Source organism: Pseudophryne corroboree, chromosome 6 (assembly GCF_028390025.1).
Source record: "Pseudophryne corroboree isolate aPseCor3 chromosome 6, aPseCor3.hap2, whole genome shotgun sequence".
In the NCBI taxonomy this organism is placed as follows: domain Eukaryota; kingdom Metazoa; phylum Chordata; class Amphibia; order Anura; family Myobatrachidae; genus Pseudophryne; species Pseudophryne corroboree.
Window position 1 is genome coordinate 698525642 of NC_086449.1, and position 20588 is coordinate 698546229.

Genomic DNA, 20588 nt, shown 5'->3' on the forward strand with positions numbered 1-20588 from the left:
TGGTCATCAGTAGTTCCTCTGCTGCCAAATACCTCTCTACCATGTCCACTAATTGGTCAGCAGTACCCGGGTTTCCATGGCTCACCCACTTGCGCAGGACCATGGGCAAAGATCTCAAGTAGCGGTCCATGACGACTCTTTCCACCATCTGGGGACCAGTTAATGTCTCTGGCTGTAGCCATTTTTTTGTTAGCTGAATAAGGTCGTGCATCTGGGAGCGCGGAGGCTTCTCCATGGCGTACAGCCAACGGTGCACCCGTTGTGCTCGTACTGACAGCGTGACTCCCAGGCGGGTCAGGATCTCAGTCTTTAGTTTATCATAGTCCCGAGCCTCAGCAGGGCTTAAATCAAAGTAAGCTTTTTGGGGCTCACCTGACAGGAAAGGTGCCAGCAGACTGGCCCACTGTGCTTTCGGCCAGTTCTCACGCTCGGCAGTCCTTTCAAACGTGGTCAGATAGGCCTCCACATCATCAGCCTCTGTCATTTTCTGCAGGAAGTGACTGGCTCGTATAGAACTAGAGCTGGTTGGAGCACTGACGGCCACATCTCCAACCCGAGCTGCAAGTCTCTGCACCACTTCTGCTAAGGCCTCTCTATCCTGACGCTGTTGCCTGTAAAGTTCATCAACAACTGCCTGCTGTTGTCTCTTATTTTCCTCCATTGCCACCTGCTGTAGTCTCCAATTTTCCTCCATTGCCACCTGCTGCTGTCGGTTGGCCTCCTGCTGAGCCGCTGTAGCTTGCAGCAAGGCTTTAAGCAGATCCTCCATGTCAACAGATTTTTCAGGCGGCTTTGCAGCTGCTTTCACCCAGGACATATATCAAACCCTCAGGGGTGAGTCTCAGTAACTTCACACTGGGCTGTATCTGCATAAACCACCGTTTTCTGCAGGCCTCACAAAGCTGCTGCTTTCACTTATGCGCAGAACGGCCTGCTCGCATTCTCCACCAAGTTGTAACACTGTAGGGGTGCAAGGTGCCTTTTCCTGGGGAATATGGCAGCCCGCAGCAGCTGAGGAACAACACAAGTCCAGTTTCTGGTACAACTGACCCCGGCCAGTTTTATTGAAACAGAAAATAAAACAAACCCCAAAAATAAAAATACCTTGCCTGTCCGGCACTAACTAAACATAAGATGTTCCTAACTGTCACTAAACAAAACACAGAGTTCTTCAGTACATACTGTATAGCTTACTTGCATCAGAAAGCGTGTCTCTCACACACAGATCCTGCAGCCTTCCCAGGCAGTCTGCCCATACTAATCAGGTTAGAAGCACTATATCACTCTTACACAGCTGAAACCCTGATTAGCCCTCTGTGAGGCCAAAGACCCGAACTGGGCCCAATGTCTAGAACTCGCCTTATCTCTCTCTCAGAGCCTTTTCCCAGCTTTTACAGCAAACTGAAAAGGTTCAGACAAAACAAAAAGCATTTTTCCTAGAAGTTAACATTTTCTAAAACATGTAAGACAAGAACCTGGGACAAATATACCTGCCCTCAAACACTATCCCAGTGTTCTTGTCACAATATACACTGCTCAAAAAAATAAAGGGAACACTAAAATAACACATCCTAGATCTGAATGAATGAAATATTCTTATTAAATACTTTGTTCTTTACATACTTGAATGTGCTGACAAAAAAATCACACAAAAATTATCAATGGAAATCAAATTTATTAACCCATGGAGGTCTGGATTTGGAGTCACATGCAAAATTAAAGTGGAAAAACACACTACAGGCTGATCCAACTTTGATGTAATGTCCTTAAAACAAGTCAAAATGAGGCTCAGTAGTGTGTGTGGCCTCCACGTGCCTGTATGACCTCCCTACAAAGCCTGGGCATGCTCCTGATGAGGTGGCGGATGGTCTCCTGAGGGATCTCCTTCCAGACCTGGACTAAAGCATCCGCCAACTCCTGGACAGTCTGTGGTGCAACGTGGTGTTGGTGAATGGAGCGAGACATGATGTCCCAGATGTGCTCAATTGGATTCAGGTCTGGGGAACGGGCGGGCCAGTCTATAGCATCAATGCCTTCGTCTTGCAGGAACTGCTGACACACTCCAGCCACATGAGGTCTAGCATTGTCTTGCATTAGGAGGAACCCAGGGCCAACAGCACCAGCATATGGTCTCAAAAGGGGTCTGAGGATCTCATCTTGGTACCTAATGGCAGTCAGGCTACCTCTGGCGAGCACATGGAGGGCTGTGCGGCCCCCCAAAGAAATGCCACCCCACACCATTACTGACCCACTGCCAAACCAGTCATGCTGGAGGATGTTGCAGGCAGCAGAACGTACTCCTTGGCGTCTCCAGACTCTGTCACGTCAGTCACATGTGCTCAGTGAGAACCTGCTTTCATCTGTGAAGAGCACAGGGCACCAGTGGCGAATTTGCCAATCTTGGTGTTCTCTGGCAAATGCCAAACGTCCTGCACGGTGTTGGGCTGTAAGCACAACCCCCACCTGTGGACGTCGGGCCCTCATACCACCCTCGTGGAGTCTGTTTCTGATCATTTGAGTAGACACATGCACATTTGTGGCTTGCTGGAGGTCATTTTGCAGGGCTCTGGCAGTGCTCCTCCTGTTCCTCCTTGCACAAAGGTGGAGGTAGCGGTCCTGCTGCTGGGCTGTTGCCCTCCTACGGGCTCCTCCATGTCTCCTGATGTTCTGGCCTGTCTCCTGGTAGCGCCTCCATGCTCTGGACACTACGCCGACAGACCCAGCAAACCTTCTTGACACAGCTCGCATTGATGTGTCATCCTGGATGAGCTGCACTACCTGAGCCACTTGTGTGGGTTGTAGACTCCGTCTCATGCTACCACTAGAGTGAAAGCACCGCCAGCTTTCAAAAGTGACCAAAACATCAGCCAGAAAGCATAGGAGCTGAGAAGTGGTCTGTGGTCACCACCTGCAGAAGAACTCCTTTATTGGGGGTGTCTTGCTAATTGCCTATAATTTCCACCTGTTGTCTATTCCATTTGCACAACAGCATGTGAAATTGATTGTCAATCAGTGTTGCTTCCTAAGTGGACAGTTTGATTTCACAGAAGTGTGATTGACTTGGAGTTACATTGTGTTGTTTAAGTGTTCCCTTTATTTTTTTGAGCAGTGTATATACACACACAGTATATAATGGACTTAGGGGGCTATTCAGCTTCAGTCGCTATTTAGCAAAAAACGCAGATTGGGCAATTTTCGGCCATCTGCGCATTCGCTGCAACCGCATCACGCGTGCGCAGGCTTTCACTACGCGATCACATCCTGGCATGCGACAGGCGGTGGGCAGATGGTGGTGGCAATACAGCATTGATAGGGAGGGTGCAGGAAATGCAGACCTATCATGGCCGTTTTCGGGGAAGCTGGGTGTCGTCACTTGTGTTTCATACGACCAGGAAATATGGCGCCGGTGCGCCTGCATATGCAACCTGGCTGCGTATACATAGGGCAACCGGTTTTTCCAAGGTTTCTTAATTTTTGCAAAGCGATTGCATCTGAAATGTGATCGCATCGCAGGTCAGTACTCCACATGGTGGACAGCGTTGCCTTGTGCTGGGCGGCCCCCAGCATGTGATATTTACCAGTAGCAGTTTTGCAATTTTAGCAAAACTGCTTCTGCTTCTGATGCTGAATAACCCCTGGGGTGTCTCCGTCAGGGGCCCCTCCTCTCTAGCCGTTAGCAGTGTGTATTTGTACAAGTGCTCTACAAGAAGAGGCCATTCCCTCTGTGCATGCGCAAAATGCAATTTTGCAGCACTGCCGCTTTCAAAGCTGGACTCCAGAGAGGTAAGTGTAGAAGAAATGGGTGCAGCATGTGCGATGTGGGCCCCTCCTGGACCCGAGAGGCCTGTGTGCACCATACACACTGCACCCATTATAGATACGTCATTGACACTGGGGCTGATTCAGAGATAGACATATTAGCACAGCAGCGGCATCTTTTGTAAGCAGTGGCTGTGCTAAATACGCTAATGCCTCAGAAGGCATCTTGTGTAAATAGACACCTACTGCCGGCTCCCGTGAACAGCTGCTGCATCCAAGGACACAGCATCAGATCATCTGCAAGAACACTGGACATCTGGTAACCCTCACGCTGCAGAGGACAGGAAATCTAAGAGGGAAGATACAGACTCTGACTTCGGCGCACCTTTAAATTGTTCCGCCACCCCCAAAATGCTCACTGTCACCACCCCCGCCACACCTCCAAACAGCCGCAGCACATCAATCATGCTGAAGCTTTGGGGGCACTGAGGTCTTCATTGCATCCAGCAATTTGCGCATGTGCAGTGCTGATCTTCAACATACACAGATCAGTAACCATCGGAGATGTACGGAAACCATCAACCTTCACTTGCGCCCGAGATGTCATCAGCCAACCTATAAATGGTCATATGCATATTGTGCTCTAATTGAACACATATATGTGTCCAAAGTGCTTGTAGGCCTGCATATCACGTGTCCAGCTTTACATTTAGCAACTTTGCTTTTGACAGTACGAGCAGTGCTTGCTGAGCGCACAGGGTAAAGTCAGTTCTGGTCTATTCAGCTTCTATTGTACATGGGCCAGTCTGGAGTTTTCCTTGAGGAATTACATTTGAACATCTACTCTGATTTACCTGGATCTTTAAGAGATACTTCTCTTTCAAACCTCTGCTGAGGACAGATGTGGTAGACAGGAGATCATCTTGGCCGATCTGAAACATGCTGTCGTCGTTTCCTTGTAAAATTCGGAAATTAAAGGGTGGCCCATGTCTGGAAGAATCCTTGTCTGTCACAATAAGGGTCATCACACTAGTTCCAGCAGGAGAACCATCCTGCACAAGAGACATGGTATGTATATTAGAATAAGTTCAGAGACTATATGCGAATTTGGACAAGACTGACCATGATGTACCATAGCCACATAAATAGTTATTCATACCAGTAACACAAGACTGTAGTTGGTCTGTAGAAACATGGGAGGGTTGTCATTCACATCCAGTATCTGTACGTGGACGGTCACCTCACTAAAAAGAGCCGGGACACCACTGTCTGTGGCACGAACCACAAGGGAGTGTGTAGATTTCTAGTAAAGATAAGGATGTGGAGATATAAAACAACATACCACAGACTGTATATACTTTATGTGTTCTACAAAAGTGTTACTAAATCTAGCCACTCTGGGGGAGACGAAAGCATTTGATAGAGATATAGGGGGTAATTCTGAGTTGATCGCAGCAGGATTTTTGTTAGCAGTTGGGCAAAACCATGTGCACTGCAGGGGAGGCAGATATAACATTTGCAGAGAGAGTTAGATTTGGGTGGGGTGTGTTCAATCTGCAATCTAAATTGCAGTGTAAAAATAAAGCAGCCAGTATTTACCCTGCACAGAAACAATATAACCCACCCAAATCTAACTCTCTCTGCAAATGTTATATCTGCCTCCCCTGCAGCGCACATGGTTTTGCCCAACTGCTAAAAAATTTCCTGCTGCGATCAACTCAGAATTTCCCCCATAGTGGAGTAGTTGCCCAAAGCAATCACCTACTAACTGTCATTTATCCAGCACAGTGACCCAAATGCATTAAGTCTTAAAAAGTGATACGGTGGAAACGGATAAAGGGGGCTATTCATGAAGCAGTGGAAAAGGTGGAGAAATGAGCCAGTGGAGAAGTTGCCCATGGCAACCAATCAGCATTGAAGTAACATTTATAATTTGTATACTATACAATTGTACTGCACAGCTGATTGGTTGCCATAGGCAACTTCTCCACTCTTTTCACTGCTTCGTGAATAGACCCCAAACAGTGATAAAGTCCCTGCCAATCAGCTTCCTAACACCCATGTCACAGGCTGTGTTTGAAAAATGACAGGAGCTGGTTGGCTGGTACTTTATCTCTCTTTATCCGTCTCCACTTTATCACTTTTTAAAGTTTAATACATTTGGGCCAGTATTTGAAATGACAGTTATAAGCTGATTGGTTGCTTTGGGCACCTTTTCCATGTTATCTCTCTCTAAGGCTTGATATATCTCCCCGATTATACTGTGCTACAAGTTTTGTCACATATTGCTCTTTTCTTCTCCCAAAGTCAATTTGCCATTTATACTCCAGTGTGAGAAACCTCTTACAGTAACACAGATTCGGGAGTGGCGGGAGGAAAGTTTGGAGTAACTGGGGAGGTGGATGGGGACGTGAAGGCTGAGAATGCCAGAAACTAGGAAAAGTAAAGCAGATATGTGTTCTAAAATTTTCCCTTAGGCTGTGCACAGACATAACATTAATGTCTTCAATAGGCAGGGCCCTGCATTAAGCACAGAATATTTTTCAGGCTTTTCAAACAAAAACTAACATTGAGTGAATACTAAAAGCTCCTCCTGCAGCTGCCCATAAGCCTTACTGACAGTAGTATGGGCATAACAATCACTTACTAGTACATTCACAATGCAGTGTGATTATGATACCATATAGGATGCGATACATGACAAACATAAGGGGCCTGATTCAGAGCAGCACACAATGCTGATGTACATAGAGTTGAGCGATTGTTTCCTAATGGGCATGGGTGAAATTCCCTAAACACTATGGTGCGTGCGTTACACAGAGTCTACCCTGTTGAGGTCAGTGCACACGGTATCAGGTACTGGAGACAGGTCTAGGATAAACACTCTTCAGCTAATTGCTGCCTGAAACATTAGTGACTTTGGAAAGCCTAGTTTGTCTTTGGCTGTTTGATATAACTATTATATGTTCTCATATCCCTGATTCTGGTCCTGTTTCAAAGTGTGTAAAATTGATGATGATCTCTACATGGAACAGCAGGCTTTATTGTGGTATTATGTGCTATATACAATCAGCATAGCATTCTAAGAGTAAATGAAGCAGAACAGAAGATATTTCAAAGCCCAAGGATTGCATAATATTATGAACTGAGTTCTAAAAATAACCTATAGAACAGACATGGACATGCCCTGCGAAAGGCTGCGGTATTTCCCTTTATGAAATGTGTAGGCACACAACGTTAGTAAAACAGTTTCAGCTGCAATCTGGTTCTGGTTAATTCCTTACCTTCTCTCTGTCCAGTCGACTCAGAACTCTCAAGTCTCCTCGCTCAGGGTGTATTGAGAAGTGACCAAGAGGGTCACCGCCCACTATTCGAAAAGTAACCTTGCTGTTTTTTGGTCCATCTAGATCAACAGCAGAAACCTGCAGGAGGTCACCAAAGAAAAGGATAGGATGAGTAACAGCTCTGGTCAATGTGGATAACTGGAGTGCAGCTCTAGTTGGGTAGAGAGGATGCTCTGTTTTAGCCACTTGAAAAGTAGACTTTCTAAATATAGGGTTTCAAAGCATAGAAAACTCCATTAAGGCTCAAAAAGGGGGTCCACATCATGTCTTTCCTATGATAGTCAAAATACAGAAATCTCAGAAAAAGAATGGAACATACACTGGTTCCAAGGAGAATTATAGTTTAGTAATTGCAGAGCTGGGGAGATGCTTTCTGTTCCCTACTATAAACTTGTGGCTCCTAAACCACTTCAATAATGAAAGTGATTAAGGATTCCCCTTACAGTTCCTCACCAGTAAAACCAGGTCTCCCACCACTGCGTCCTCTCTGATTTCTTCCTCGTACTCCTCCTGGCTGAAGATGGGCCAGTGGTCATTTACATCGGTGACATTAATGACAACAACAGTGACATCACTCAGGGGAGGAAAGCCGCCTCTTGTGCCTTCTATTGAGAGGTAATACTGATTCTGTGATTCAAAGTCCAGATTCCCATTCAAATATAATATACCTGCAAAAGAAATAAAATGTTAAATAAGGACCTTTAAAAAGTAACAAATAAAGACATGGATAGAATACACAAACATGGACAACTATATTTTTCGATTTTGTATGAGTTTTGGGTTTATCTGTTGATCATGTGACAGTATAGTATTGTTCCTGTATTACACTGTATAAGCTCTTCACTAAAACCCTCCCAACATGAAGATGAAAGTCTACAAGATCTGCAGAAATTTTAACTGATGATGAGAAATCTTCCCATCTCCAATCACCTCTTTATTAATCTCTCCCTTTAAATGAAAAAAATCACTATACCTGTGTCGTGTAGACGAAATATCCTATTTTCATTCCCATTCAAGATTTCATATTTGATTTTCATATTGTCCTCAATGTCTTGCGTCATCTCCAATAGATTCAAGAGCTCAGACCCTACTGCTTGGTCTTCTGGCACCAATATATTTTTTTCAGAGTGCCCAAATACTGAGCGGTAGTAATTTAGAGACACTACTGATACTGTGATGGGTGCACATGTAGAAAGTGGACGAGGTAAGCCACGATCTGTTGCACAGACGGTAAGCTCAATAATTGAATCTTCCATATCTTCTAGAGGTTTGTCCAGATGAACTACTCCAGTGTTTCCCTCAACTGCGAAAAGTCCATTGGCTGAGTCCGAGAGGGAATACAGGACTTCAGCATTCAAACCTAAAACATACGTGCAAAATAAACAGCTATCACCTTGACATTTGTATAATAATACCCAAAGGTGATCTTCATCAACATTTGTGCACTTGAAAGTTCATCAACATATTAAGATAATTGGACTCTAGAAAGTTAATTTATGTAAATTATTTAACCAAATTTATTTTAGTAACTAGACCAGTTTTATTCTATTCAAGATATTAAATTATGCACATCATGTTTATTAAGTATTGATTTACTATGATTATGATTAATTTATTAAGGTCACCATGTACTTTCTTTTTGAGATTCAATCACAATTACTGCAAGGACAAATACATGACTTTATAAGAAGGGAAATGAAAATACAGAAGCCACAGCAGAATGGAAATCATTTTTAATTTGTCTACATGACATTGTGTTTTGTATGCGAGTATAACATACATGTGCTTCATCAGGGCAGTTTTTGTTTTCTTTTTTTACTTTCTTTGTATCTTTTCTTGACTTTGCTGTACTGCTAACTAATCCTTATTGGTGCTATGTGACTGCATATGTTGCCCATACTGTGGAAGTTGCCATTCTGTAGGCCAAACCAATTTGTAGAATATTATTATTATTATTATTATTATTATTATTATTATTACTGTTGTTGTTGTTGTTGTTGTTGTTGTTATTATAACTATTGTTGTTGTTGTTATTATTACTACTACTATTATTACTGTTGTTGTTGTTGTTATTATTATTATTATTATTATTATTGTTATTATTAATAATATTATTGTGTTATAATAATAATAATAATAATAATAATAATAATAATAATAATAATAATAATATATTGCAAACTATTGTGCAGTGCCATTGGAGCTTACAGTATAAATTCACCCACGCAGTGCTGTCGTCCTGGAGCCAGCAATGTTGCTGCCCCATGGTTCCTGCATTTGGCTTGCAGGCTGTCTGTAATGGCACGTGGCTGCTAATGCTGCTAGCTGCAGGGTGCCATTCCAGGCATCACTAGGGTGGTGTAAGCCGCACCTGGATGTCATCCACCAAGGGGTGAGACCAAAATGCTGACTCCACCTCAGTGACAGGAGATGCCAGATGGGTGCTATTGCATTACTTGCAGCACTCAGCTCCTGTCACAGTGTAGGAGCCGACAGTGCAGACAGACTCTGGGGGCAGTCCAGCATCACCGTGAATGCAGTGCACGCCCCCAGAGTGATGAAAATGGAGTCGGGCAGCGAAGCCACACCACTTCCCACAAGGTCACACCCCATTTACGGTTGCACTGACCTTATGCGCGTGTAAGGAGTCCTGTTGGCGCACCGGTGTCACCGACCCAGTGATGCCCCTGATTCCGGACACCTTTCGGACAGTGTTGTACCTCCCTATGATCATAGCCCCATCCCCTCAGTGTGACATCATGACATCACATGTTCAGGGGGTGGGGCCAACAATGGGCACAGTGATGCCCTGCTCTGGAACTGACACTAGGGTCCGATTTAGTCACCAGCCAATTAACATAACAATGTTTTTGGATTATGAGAAAAAAACAAAGTACCCAAAGGGAAGCCACAAAAAACACAAGGATACATACAAATTCTACCCAGATAAGGTACTGGATATGAATCAATGCTGACCACTGTTGTACTATGCTGGCCATGTGCCACTGTGCTGCCCGTTACCACCAAATACCATGTCAGTGGTTCTGAGTGTACTGATAAACTGCTTGCTTATGTTAAGTTTAATCCACAAAACAGCTGCATTCACTGTATGGACAACTGGAGAAATTTCACACTACTGTACCTTCATCAGGGTCTCTGGCAAAGACCACCACAACAGGGGTCTTCACAGTAGTATTATCAAATACGGTCACAGAGTACTGATCCATGGAAAATACAGGGCCATTATCATTAACATCTTCCAAGTACAAGGCAATGTCCGCTTGGCAGGACAATCCCCCTCCATCTGTGGCCTTTGCTACCAGGTGGTAAGATGCCTTCTGCTCTCTGTCCAACGATGCCAATGCTGTGAGTTCACCTGTGTAACAACATAAAACATCAAATGCTTAAATCAATGTGATAATATAATGTGTTCACAATAGCCAGACTGTAATTACAAATAAGTCATCCTATTCCACAACATAATATCTAATTTCTGATGAATGGTTTGCACTGGACAAGGCACGTTCTAGATCTGCTCAACCCCTTGTATCAACTATTGCAAGTATCTGCTCGCCTGTAAAAGTGTCATCTTCTCCAGTGCAATAGTGTATCTATAATGAGTGCAGGGTATGCAGTGCACATGGGCCCCATACTATACACCCTGATCTGTCGGCTAAGGAACCTCAACTCTGCCTTTATGACCATGTGCGGGGGGCCAATACATGGGCAGTGTTGCCCCTGCATACTCAGGGACCAAACCGATGTAGCAGCTTTCCCAAAATGTACTATAGGAGCCAGTGAATGAGTGTTACCGCTACTGTTCAACATAACAAAAGATAAGCTGAGCTGACTGGTGACCAACTTACAAAGTGTACTGTCTCATACAAGAAGTGTTTTCAATAGTAAATGCAATTTTTTGAAGAACAGTGACTAAGGAAAGGCAGCTATTATCCTTACTGTGAATACTGGGAGAACTCACCAGTATATGGATCCAGACGGAATTGTTCATCACCTACTCCATAAAGTGCATATGAGATCTGTGCATTATTCCCAATGTCAGGGTCCTTGGCTGACATCTTGAGGATGAAGAGGCCAACAGGGGCATCCTCGGCAACCGTTGCTGTGTAAAGCATCTGATAAGAGGAGAATAATCTCAGATTTTTTCACTCTGCATTGCAGCAATTCATCCGTAGCAAGAATGTGAGATTTCCAACAAAGCTGAATAAGAGTGACTGTTTAGGAATGCTGGTGCTATTTCTGGATGAGTGGGGACTATCTGTCTCCTTCTCAGGAAAGAGTCAATGTATCAAGCTCTGATAAACCGTTTTTTCACAGAAAAGATGTTATCATTAGTTCTCCATATGTATTAAGGCAGTCCATGGAGAAATCACAGATTTCTTTTGCAGCACCATTGTTCTCTTTATAATGGCGTCAAAGCTTGTTGTAACACATCACATAACGCCATCTAAGGATGGTGTTCTGCTTACTTAATAAGCTGATGGCGCAGAAGAACGCTTCTACTCTATTATTTGGGCATACGCAGTCTTCTCAAATTAACATATTGTGTATGTATTATATATACTGTATATGCGCGGATGGGTTCCAAGTGGAAGAAAAATTGTACAGAACCCTTGGCGCTAATCGTCTACAAAAAAGTTTCTGTAATTTCTGTAATTCTGCCATTTACGCCTGCATCCAGCAGCTTGCATTTGCATCAGGGATGTGCAGGGTGGGAGGGGGGGGGGGGGGGGGCGGGGTGAATCAGCCAGTGCCTCCCCAGCCACTGACCTCACCGTACGGGGTGGTTCACTTCTAACACACGCCAACTACTACAATTGCAAACACATGCAGACCTTCGTATAGTGTCTCATTCAGAGATGGTTGGTAAGAAAGCCGCGATCGCAACTGCACCCGCAATAGCAGTTGCAAAAATATGCAAATGCTAATCTCTGCCTTCCCTTTGTGCTGCATCTAGGGATGGAGTGTGTGAGTGCTGAGACGCCCACTTTTAGGCTCCGTGGTCTGTGCAGTTGCAATGGAGATTGTAAACACTCCAACATCACCGCAACATCGGTCGATCCTTTGACATTTGTGGTGTTGTATGTAGGGTCTACTCTAGCTACTCTCATCAAATGCAACTAAACACAGCCTCTGAAGTAGTGGATACTAGACATGCCCGTGACACATCCATAACACAACCCTTTTTGCTTTTAGTTTAGGACGGGTGTGGATCATTAGGTCGACAATTAAAAGGTTAACAGTGTCTAGGTTGACCCCAAGAGGTCGACATGGTCAAAAGGTCAACATGAGTTTACTAATGTTTTTAGGTGTTGTTTACTCCGTAAAATGACGGGGGACCACAATCAATGGTCTCCTCCCCTTCTTCAGTCAAGGGTAACTATTCCCAATTGTAGTCTACGTAGATGGTAAAGTATGAAAAAGTTAAAAAAAATTAAATAAAATTGTGAAAAAATTCATATCGACCTTATGCTGAGTAGATCATTGCCATGTCGACCTTTTGACCATGACACACTTTTAACCATGTTGACCTAATGCATGTCGACTACAGGTTGAGTATCCCTTATCCAAAATGCTTGGGACCAGAGGTATTTTGGATATCGGATTTTTCCGTATTTTGGAATAATTAGATACCATAATGAGATCTTATGATGATGGGACCTAAATCTAAGCACAGAATGCATTTATGTTACATATGCACCCTAAACACACAGCCTGAAGGTAATTTTAGCCAATATTTTTTATAACTTTGTGCATTAAACAATATGTGTGTACATACACACATTTCATTTATGTTTCTTATATACCCTATACACACAGCCTGAAGGTCATTTAATACAATATTATTAATAACTTTGTGTATTAAACAAAGTTTGTGTACATTGTGCCATCAGAAAACAAAGATTTCACTATCTCACTCTCACTCAAAAAAGTCCGTATTTCGGAATATTCCGTATTTCGGAATATGTGGATATGGGATACTCAACCTGTATTTGTGGTTATGACTATTGACCTTATTACTGTTGATCTATAATCCGGATACCGTTTAGGACACCTTCCAGCCTCCACCCTGAAACGCCCAGGGATTGCAAACCCGTTCTTAGATGTTAGCAATGAAATACGCAATTGTGTACGCCGTCAGACATTGGTTCACACTGGCGCAGTAAAGGTCTTGAGATTTATATGCAGATGCACAGTAGCAAAAAAAAAAAAAAAAAAGTTGACAATAAACACTGGAAAAAGAAACCTACTATAATTTAAGAAAATAACGGCAAATTAAAACAAGTGTTGAGGACATTGCTACAGGTATGGGAAGCTATGCAGCAATATTATAGGACAAATATTTTTCAATAAAGTTCTGCTTTGGGAAAATATAGGCAAAATTACTTATGGCGGTATATTTTAAGATAATTTGAGTAAAACATTATTTTAAAATAAAGAATGTATTTTTTAATTCACCCCCACCACCCACCTACCTGCTGGCACACAGGACTGTTGTCATTGATGTCCAGCACGGTAATTTCCACCTCAGTGGTCACCTGGAATTTCCCATCAGATGCTGTCACCTTTAGAAGGTGTTTCTCCATCTCTTCCCTGTCCAATGATTTTTTAGAGGAAATCACCCACTGATCTCTAACCTCGTTAATGTTGAATAGGCCAAAGGGGTCTCCATCTGTCAATAGAATATCATGATTACTGTGCAGAACAATTCATGATTACGTCTTGTAATACTCACAGATACTGCTATATGACACAGTGGAATCTATAATGGGTGCAGAGTGTGCAGTGCACATGAACCCCTGAGTGCAGGTGGGCCACAGCCCACACCCTGTACCCTTATATTATAATTACCTATCTGGCATTGGTGCAGCAGAAATCACCAGGAAAATGGTGCATCCGCCGCCATTTTCCTGAAGATCTGCTCATGAGCAGTAGAGAAATTAATGTGAGCATGGAGCAGGTGCCATGTTCCTGGAGTCCTGCACAAGCACAGTAGATTCTGGCACAGTGCAAGAGGGAGAACCCCTATGAAGACTGCCCACGTTTCCCCGTCTCTCTTTCACCGCCACTGTATTATGACATAAAGTAACATGTATACTGCATTTTATGTCTAAATCAGAACATGGACATTGGAACTTAAACCACATATTGATTTGTTGCTGAGGGTTTTTGGCTGGTTCTTAACCCTAGGACACTGAATTGCAATTTAAGAGGACACATACATGGCTTTTTGTACACAGTAATAGTCTGTCGAGTTAAATAGAGATATATATCTTACTTTACCAAAGGGGAAAAAAAAAAAATCTGGAGAGCAATTAAGCAGATCATTTTTTGTAAGATAGTCTATCACAGAACTGGAGGGTAAAGGCTAGACATCATTAGTCTAAAACACATTGCTATACCAATTAATGCAATAATCTTACCTGTTATGTAACAAGTGACTTTCCTGTTGTTTTCAGACATATCATTGTCTCGTGTCTTCAGGGTAGTTATGAGCTGTCCCGGTTGGCTGTTCTCTGCCACAGAACCTCTGTAAACTTGAGAGGTAAACCTTGGAGGGTTATCATTATCATCAGTGACTGATACTTCTACGAGTGCTTCTGAAGAAAGACGGATTTTCTTGCCCTGGTCTGATGCCACCACAAAGAAACGATAGACCTCTTGCTTCTCACAGTCAAGCTCCTTCAGTGTCGTGATCCAACCATTGTCAGGGTCGATGGTGAAGAACATGTGGATCTCACTATTATCTCCTTTAAGGCTATAAGATACTATTCCATCATTGCCTGTGTCCTGGTCATTGGCAGTAACTTGTATGACCGTTGTTCCAGCAGGCATATTCTCCGTTATCGAAGATCTATAAAGATCTGCTTCAAAAACAGGTTGATTGTCATTGATATCTTTTACTTGGATGCTTACTGAAACCATGGAGACCAGCTCTTTCCCTAAGTGAGGACAATTAGCCTGAACATCGATTAGATACCATTTGGTTTTTTCATGGTCTACCCCCTTTTTCACAGTTAATGCTCCTGTATGCTTATTTAGACTAAAGACTCCATCTTTGTTGCTTTCTGGAGTTGTGCCTTCTACCAGGCTGTAAATAATTGGTTCCATAGCTGTCGCTTTCACTAAACCCACTTCCGAGCCGGTGGGCAGATCTTCAGATGCCGAAAAACTATACAGTGGCTCTGAAAATTTGGGCAAAGTGACCTCTGTTGGTACAATATGAAGATGAACGGGAACAAGGGAGCTCCAGTTAGGAGGTGCCCTGTCCTTTGCTGTAACTGTGAAATTTATGTCCTTATTTTCGAAACCTGAGAAGCTTTTTTTAGCTATGATTTGACCATTGTATGGATTGATCTGAACCAAATCCTCATCATATTTCTCAATAGAATAAATGACATCTGCATTTAGCCCTTCATCAGCATCATAGGCCACCACCTGGATAATAGGGGCACCTTTGCTCAAATTAGACTGGACAGATAAGATGTACTCAGTAGCTATAAATAGTGGAGGGTTATCATTCTCGTCAGTGAGGATTATTTTTACGGTGCAAAAGGCTGCCCTCCCGCCTCCATCTGTGGCCATGACTTTGATGGCCATAAGTCTTTCTGTTGCATTCTCCCGGTCTAATTTACGTAAAGTTGCTATATGTCCCTTGTCATCTACATAAAACATATCTAAAGCCAACTTATTAATTATAGTGTAATTTACAACTCCATAAGGGCCGTCATCGGGGTCAGATGCCACCACTTCAATCACTGTTGTCCCTATCTCTGCATTTTCAGCAAGTTCCACCTCATAAATATCCTGTAGGAAGGATGGGGTGTGCTTATTTGCATATGTGACATTAATGTATACTGGCACAATATCTCTGTAGATGCCATCAGAAGCTGAGACCTGTAGGTGGTAAGACAAATCTAAACTGTTCCTGCAAAGGTTAGATAGGTTAATAACTCCAGATGTTCTGTTTATGGTGAAGAGGCGGTGACTATTGCCGGAAAGAATCAGATACTCCAGCTTTCCAGCATCTATGCTATCCAGGTCAGTAGCTTGGAGCTTTAGAACAATGTGTCCACAGTTGGCCAATTCACTTACATTGGCTTCATATTGTGCTTGCCTGAATTTTGGAGGGTTGTCGTTCACATCAGAAACGTTAATGATAACAACTGCATCTGTGTGCAAAGGAGGCAAGCCATTATCTGTGGCCCTCACTTTGAAATGAAATTGACGGGTACTTTCAAAATCCAACTCTTGAGCAGTTGAGATTTCACCAGTTTTATAGTTTATATGGAAGAATACATGTGATTCATCTGTGCTGTTACCTAGGATGTGGTATGAAACCTCTTGGTTTTTCCCTGAATCTTGATCAGAAGTGTGCAGTTGAATCACTGGTAGATAAGGGGGTTGTTTCTCCATGACATGACCAGTGTAGACCATTTGAGAAAAAACAGGTGGGTGATCATTGATGTCCTCCACATTAATTAAGACCTTGGCTTCTGAAAAGTAACCAAGGGCAGAGTCAGTGGCTCTTACAGTTATAAGGTGAGATCTTTTGGTCTCATAATCTAGGTGCCCAGAAACACTAAGAGAACCCGTTTTAAAGTCGATGCTAAAAAAACTTAGAGCGTCATTTTCAACAATATTGTAAACCACACGGAAGCCTTCTGGGCTCCTGGCTTGGATGTGTAAAATGGGAGTGTAAATTGGTACATTCTCTTGCACAGTCACTGTGTAATACAGGGTTTGGAAAATTGGACTTGATTTGTTTCTAACTATAATGACTACTTCTTCTTCAGATTTCAAAGATGGCTGACCATGGTCTCTGACAATCACTCTGAGAATATACTGATTTAGGGATTCATAATCAAAAGGTTGTTTAAGAATAATGTCTCCCAAAGAGGGGTCAATTCGAAAATACTTAGAGCCTTCTTCCAATTGGTATGTCAGGGCACTGTTTTTTCCAATGTCTTTATCCATGGCAGACACCTGGAATATAACATCTCCAGGTTCTAAGCCATCCTCCACAGCAATGTAATATGGAGTATTTAAGAAGACTGGTGGATTATCATTGACATCTTGCACATACACCTCAACTTTACTCTGAGAAATCCGAGATGGATTTCTAATGTCTCTTGCCTCAACTATTACATCATATTTGTCTTGGATCTCCCTGTCAAATGCTAAGCCTTTAGTCTGAAGGATCCCTGAAGATGCGCTTATCTGGAATTGTTCTGTCCATGTAAGAACTGAGAAATAAACTGGCTCATTAAGTTGATTTCCTACCACATCCACCATATTTAAATCTATGATATGCGGATTGTTCTCAGTTACATTCACTTTATACAATGGGCGGTCAAATTTTAAGCTAGTCTTTTCCATTTCTGTTACATTGATTTTTACTAAAGCAGTATCATAGTACATCCCATCCCAAGCTTTCACTGAGAGTTCACGGTATGAATGCAAAAGGGAAGAATCATTTAAAATAATAAGGCCAACTCTTGGGTCAATTAAGAAAGCATTGTCCATATTGCCTTCTGAGATGCTGTACATCACTTCTGAATCCACATCTTCAGCTGCCACAGAGAGGACATGCATATTATTATAGGCAGGCAAGTAAATATTATGTTCATAAATGTCCTTTAAGAATTTTGGTGGGGAATCATTGACATCAGTTACTTGAATGGTAACCTTTGATGGCTGAGAGGCAAATAAACTTGGTGTTCCGGAGTCACGCACATGTACATAGAAAGAGAACAATGTGGTTAGCTCAAAATCAAGTTCCGCCACCGTAAACAATGTTCCCATACTTGGATTGATTTTGAAGTATTTCAGAACCTCTAGATCTAGAATTTGGAAACTCAACAATGCATTCACCTCTGTGTCATTGTCGGTAGCTTGAACGATAAGTGTCGTAAGGTCAAGATTGGTCACCATGCTTCCTATTGGAGCATCTTCACGAATTTGACCCAGATATGTGGTTTGTGAGAAGATAGGAACATTGTCATTCTCATCAATTACGTAGATAAACACAATTGTTTCACTGTAGTATCCAAGGGAGCTATTACCCCGTACTTTGAGTTGGTAAGAAGAGAGAGTTTCAAAATCAAGATTTTTTTGAGTGGTAATAATGCCCGAATAGCAGTTAATGTAAAATGAACCCCCCTTGTTTCCTTCTTTAATGTCGTAATTGATGGAAGACCAGCTGGTTGTGGATACCATGGTTACAAAAGAGCCAATTGGCACTGATTCACTAATCTCAACCACATATTCTTTGGCCATGAATTTTGGTGGTGATGTGTCAGAGGGTTTGACTTGCAGGTTTACTGTGGCTATGTCTTGAAGTTGTGGTGTTCCGTCATCTACTGCAATGACTGTCAACGTAAACTGGCTCTTCATAGGCTGCTCCAGTGTTTTTGCAACAGTGATCAGACCTGAAGATGCATCAATGCTAAAATATCCCTCAATGTTACCTGTTGGGAAAAAAAAGCAAAAAAAAAACACATTATGGCTATTTCTAGTAAACAAAACAAGTCAGTCAGTCATGGTAAGTTGTTACTTATGCGATTATCCAAAAAGAGTGTTGGTACTTGATACCTCCTAACTTAACCTATACTCTAGGTCTAGCAAATAGGAAAACCTTCTACCTGAAGAGAGGACCCAACTAGCAGTGAATTGTGCACAAGTACACTGCAGTCTGCACTTTGTTCTACACGAGATCTCCACTGTGACCTACGGATAGACTTAGGGAATTATTGTGAGTTATTACTAGCTATTTATACAAGTCAAGTTTAGGAGATATCTGTAATGCTGTACAAGGCAATCTGCTTTCTAAAATGTTTCAGATGACAAGGTAAGGTGTACAAGGTAAGTACATATACATCAACTGAGACAGCCACTTCCATTCCCAGTACAGTACATGCCACCACACCCCTGCATTAAATGGTATCTACCTCCGTTGAAGTACTATACTGTATATAGGCATGTACTATATGTGTGTGTGCGTGTGTGTGTGCGTGTGTGTGTCACATAATTTGCAGTGAAGTTGGCAGCATATTATGATTTCTGTGACTTCAACCCAAACAGTGGAACTGAACCTTCGGGTTCAGCTGGAGCTGCCTCGGTGGGAATGATGACTGTATTTGCAGTAATGTTTATATGGTATATATAACCTCCTGTGCATTGTATTGTTTTGAAATATTTTGAACTGTGTTTTGCTGTTTGTCTTGTTATGTATGCACTGCTTCTGTTGTTGTACTTATGTAAGGCTCTGTGTACCCCCATGGCAACATATAAATAAAGGATAATAATAATAATAATAATAATAATAATAATAATAATAATAATAATGACGAGGCATTCGCAAGTAGGATAAGTTCACAGAGAGTATGTTGATGCACAGGCTAGTTCCTTATAGTTCAGAGAGAGCATGCTGATGCAAGGGCTAGATCCTGATAGGTCAGAGAGAGCATGCTGATGCAAGGACTAGACCCTGATAGCTCAGAGAGAGCATACTGATGCAAGGGCTAGACCCTGATAGCTCAGAGAGAGCATGCTGATGCAAGGGCTAGTTCCTTATAGTTCAGAGAGAGCATGCTGATGCAAGGGCTAGATCCAGATAGGTCAGAGAGAGAGAGAGAGCACTCTGATGCAAGGGCTAGACCCTAATAGTTCAGAGAGAGTATGCTGATGCAAGGGCTAGTTCCTTATAGTTCAGAGAGAGTATGCTGATGCAAGGGCTAGATCCTAATAACTCAGAGAGAGCATGCTGATGCAATGGCTAGTTCCTTGTAGTTCAGAGAGAGCATACTGATGCAAGGGCTAGATCCAGATAGGTCAGAGAGAGAGAGAGAGCATGCTGATGCAAGAGCTAGACCATAATAGGTCAAAGAGAGTATGCTGATGCAAGGGCTAGTTCCTTATAGTTCACTGAGAGTATGCTGATACAAGGGCTAGATCCTGATAGCTCAGAGAGAGTATGTTGATGTAAGGGCTAGATCCTTAAAGGTCAGAGAGAGTATGTGGATGTAAGGGCTAGATCCTGACAGCTCAGAGAGGGCATGCTGATGCAAAGGCTAGACCCTGATAGGTCAGAGAGAGAGAGCATGCTGATGTAAGGGCTAGATCCTGATAGCTCAGATCCTGATAGCTCAGAGAGAGTATGTTGATGTAAGGGCTAGATCCTTAAAGGTCAGAGAGAGTATGTGGATGTAAGGGCTAGATCCTGACAGCTCAGAGAGGGCATGCTGATGCAAAGGCTAGACCCTGATAGGTCAGAGAGAGAGAGCATGCTGATGTAAGGGCTAGATCCTGATAGCTCAGATCCTGATAGCTCAGAGAGAGTATGTTGATGTAAGGGCTAGATCCTTAAAGGTCAGAGAGAGTATGTGGATGTAAGGGCTAGATCCTGACAGCTCAGAAAGGGCATGCTGATGCAAAGGCTAGACCCTGATAGGTCAGAGAGAGAGA

At 42.7% G+C, this 20588-nt stretch overlaps 1 protein-coding gene across 1 annotated transcript in view; it reads right to left on the bottom strand.

Annotated features, from left to right (window-relative positions):
* The window catches only part of FAT2 (FAT atypical cadherin 2), a 229218-nt gene that overhangs the window by 45504 nt on the left and 163126 nt on the right, over window positions 1-20588 (bottom strand). Inside the window, exons 10-18 of the mRNA XM_063928331.1 lie at window positions 14546-18592; window positions 13598-13794; window positions 11083-11236; window positions 10246-10479; window positions 8077-8463; window positions 7557-7771; window positions 7044-7181; window positions 4919-5062; window positions 4614-4811 (exon numbers count right to left, since the gene is read on the bottom strand). Coding sequence (XP_063784401.1) covers window positions 4614-4811; window positions 4919-5062; window positions 7044-7181; window positions 7557-7771; window positions 8077-8463; window positions 10246-10479; window positions 11083-11236; window positions 13598-13794; window positions 14546-18592 — 5714 coding nt within the window. The remainder of the gene's footprint in view (window positions 1-4613; window positions 4812-4918; window positions 5063-7043; window positions 7182-7556; window positions 7772-8076; window positions 8464-10245; window positions 10480-11082; window positions 11237-13597; window positions 13795-14545; window positions 18593-20588) is intronic.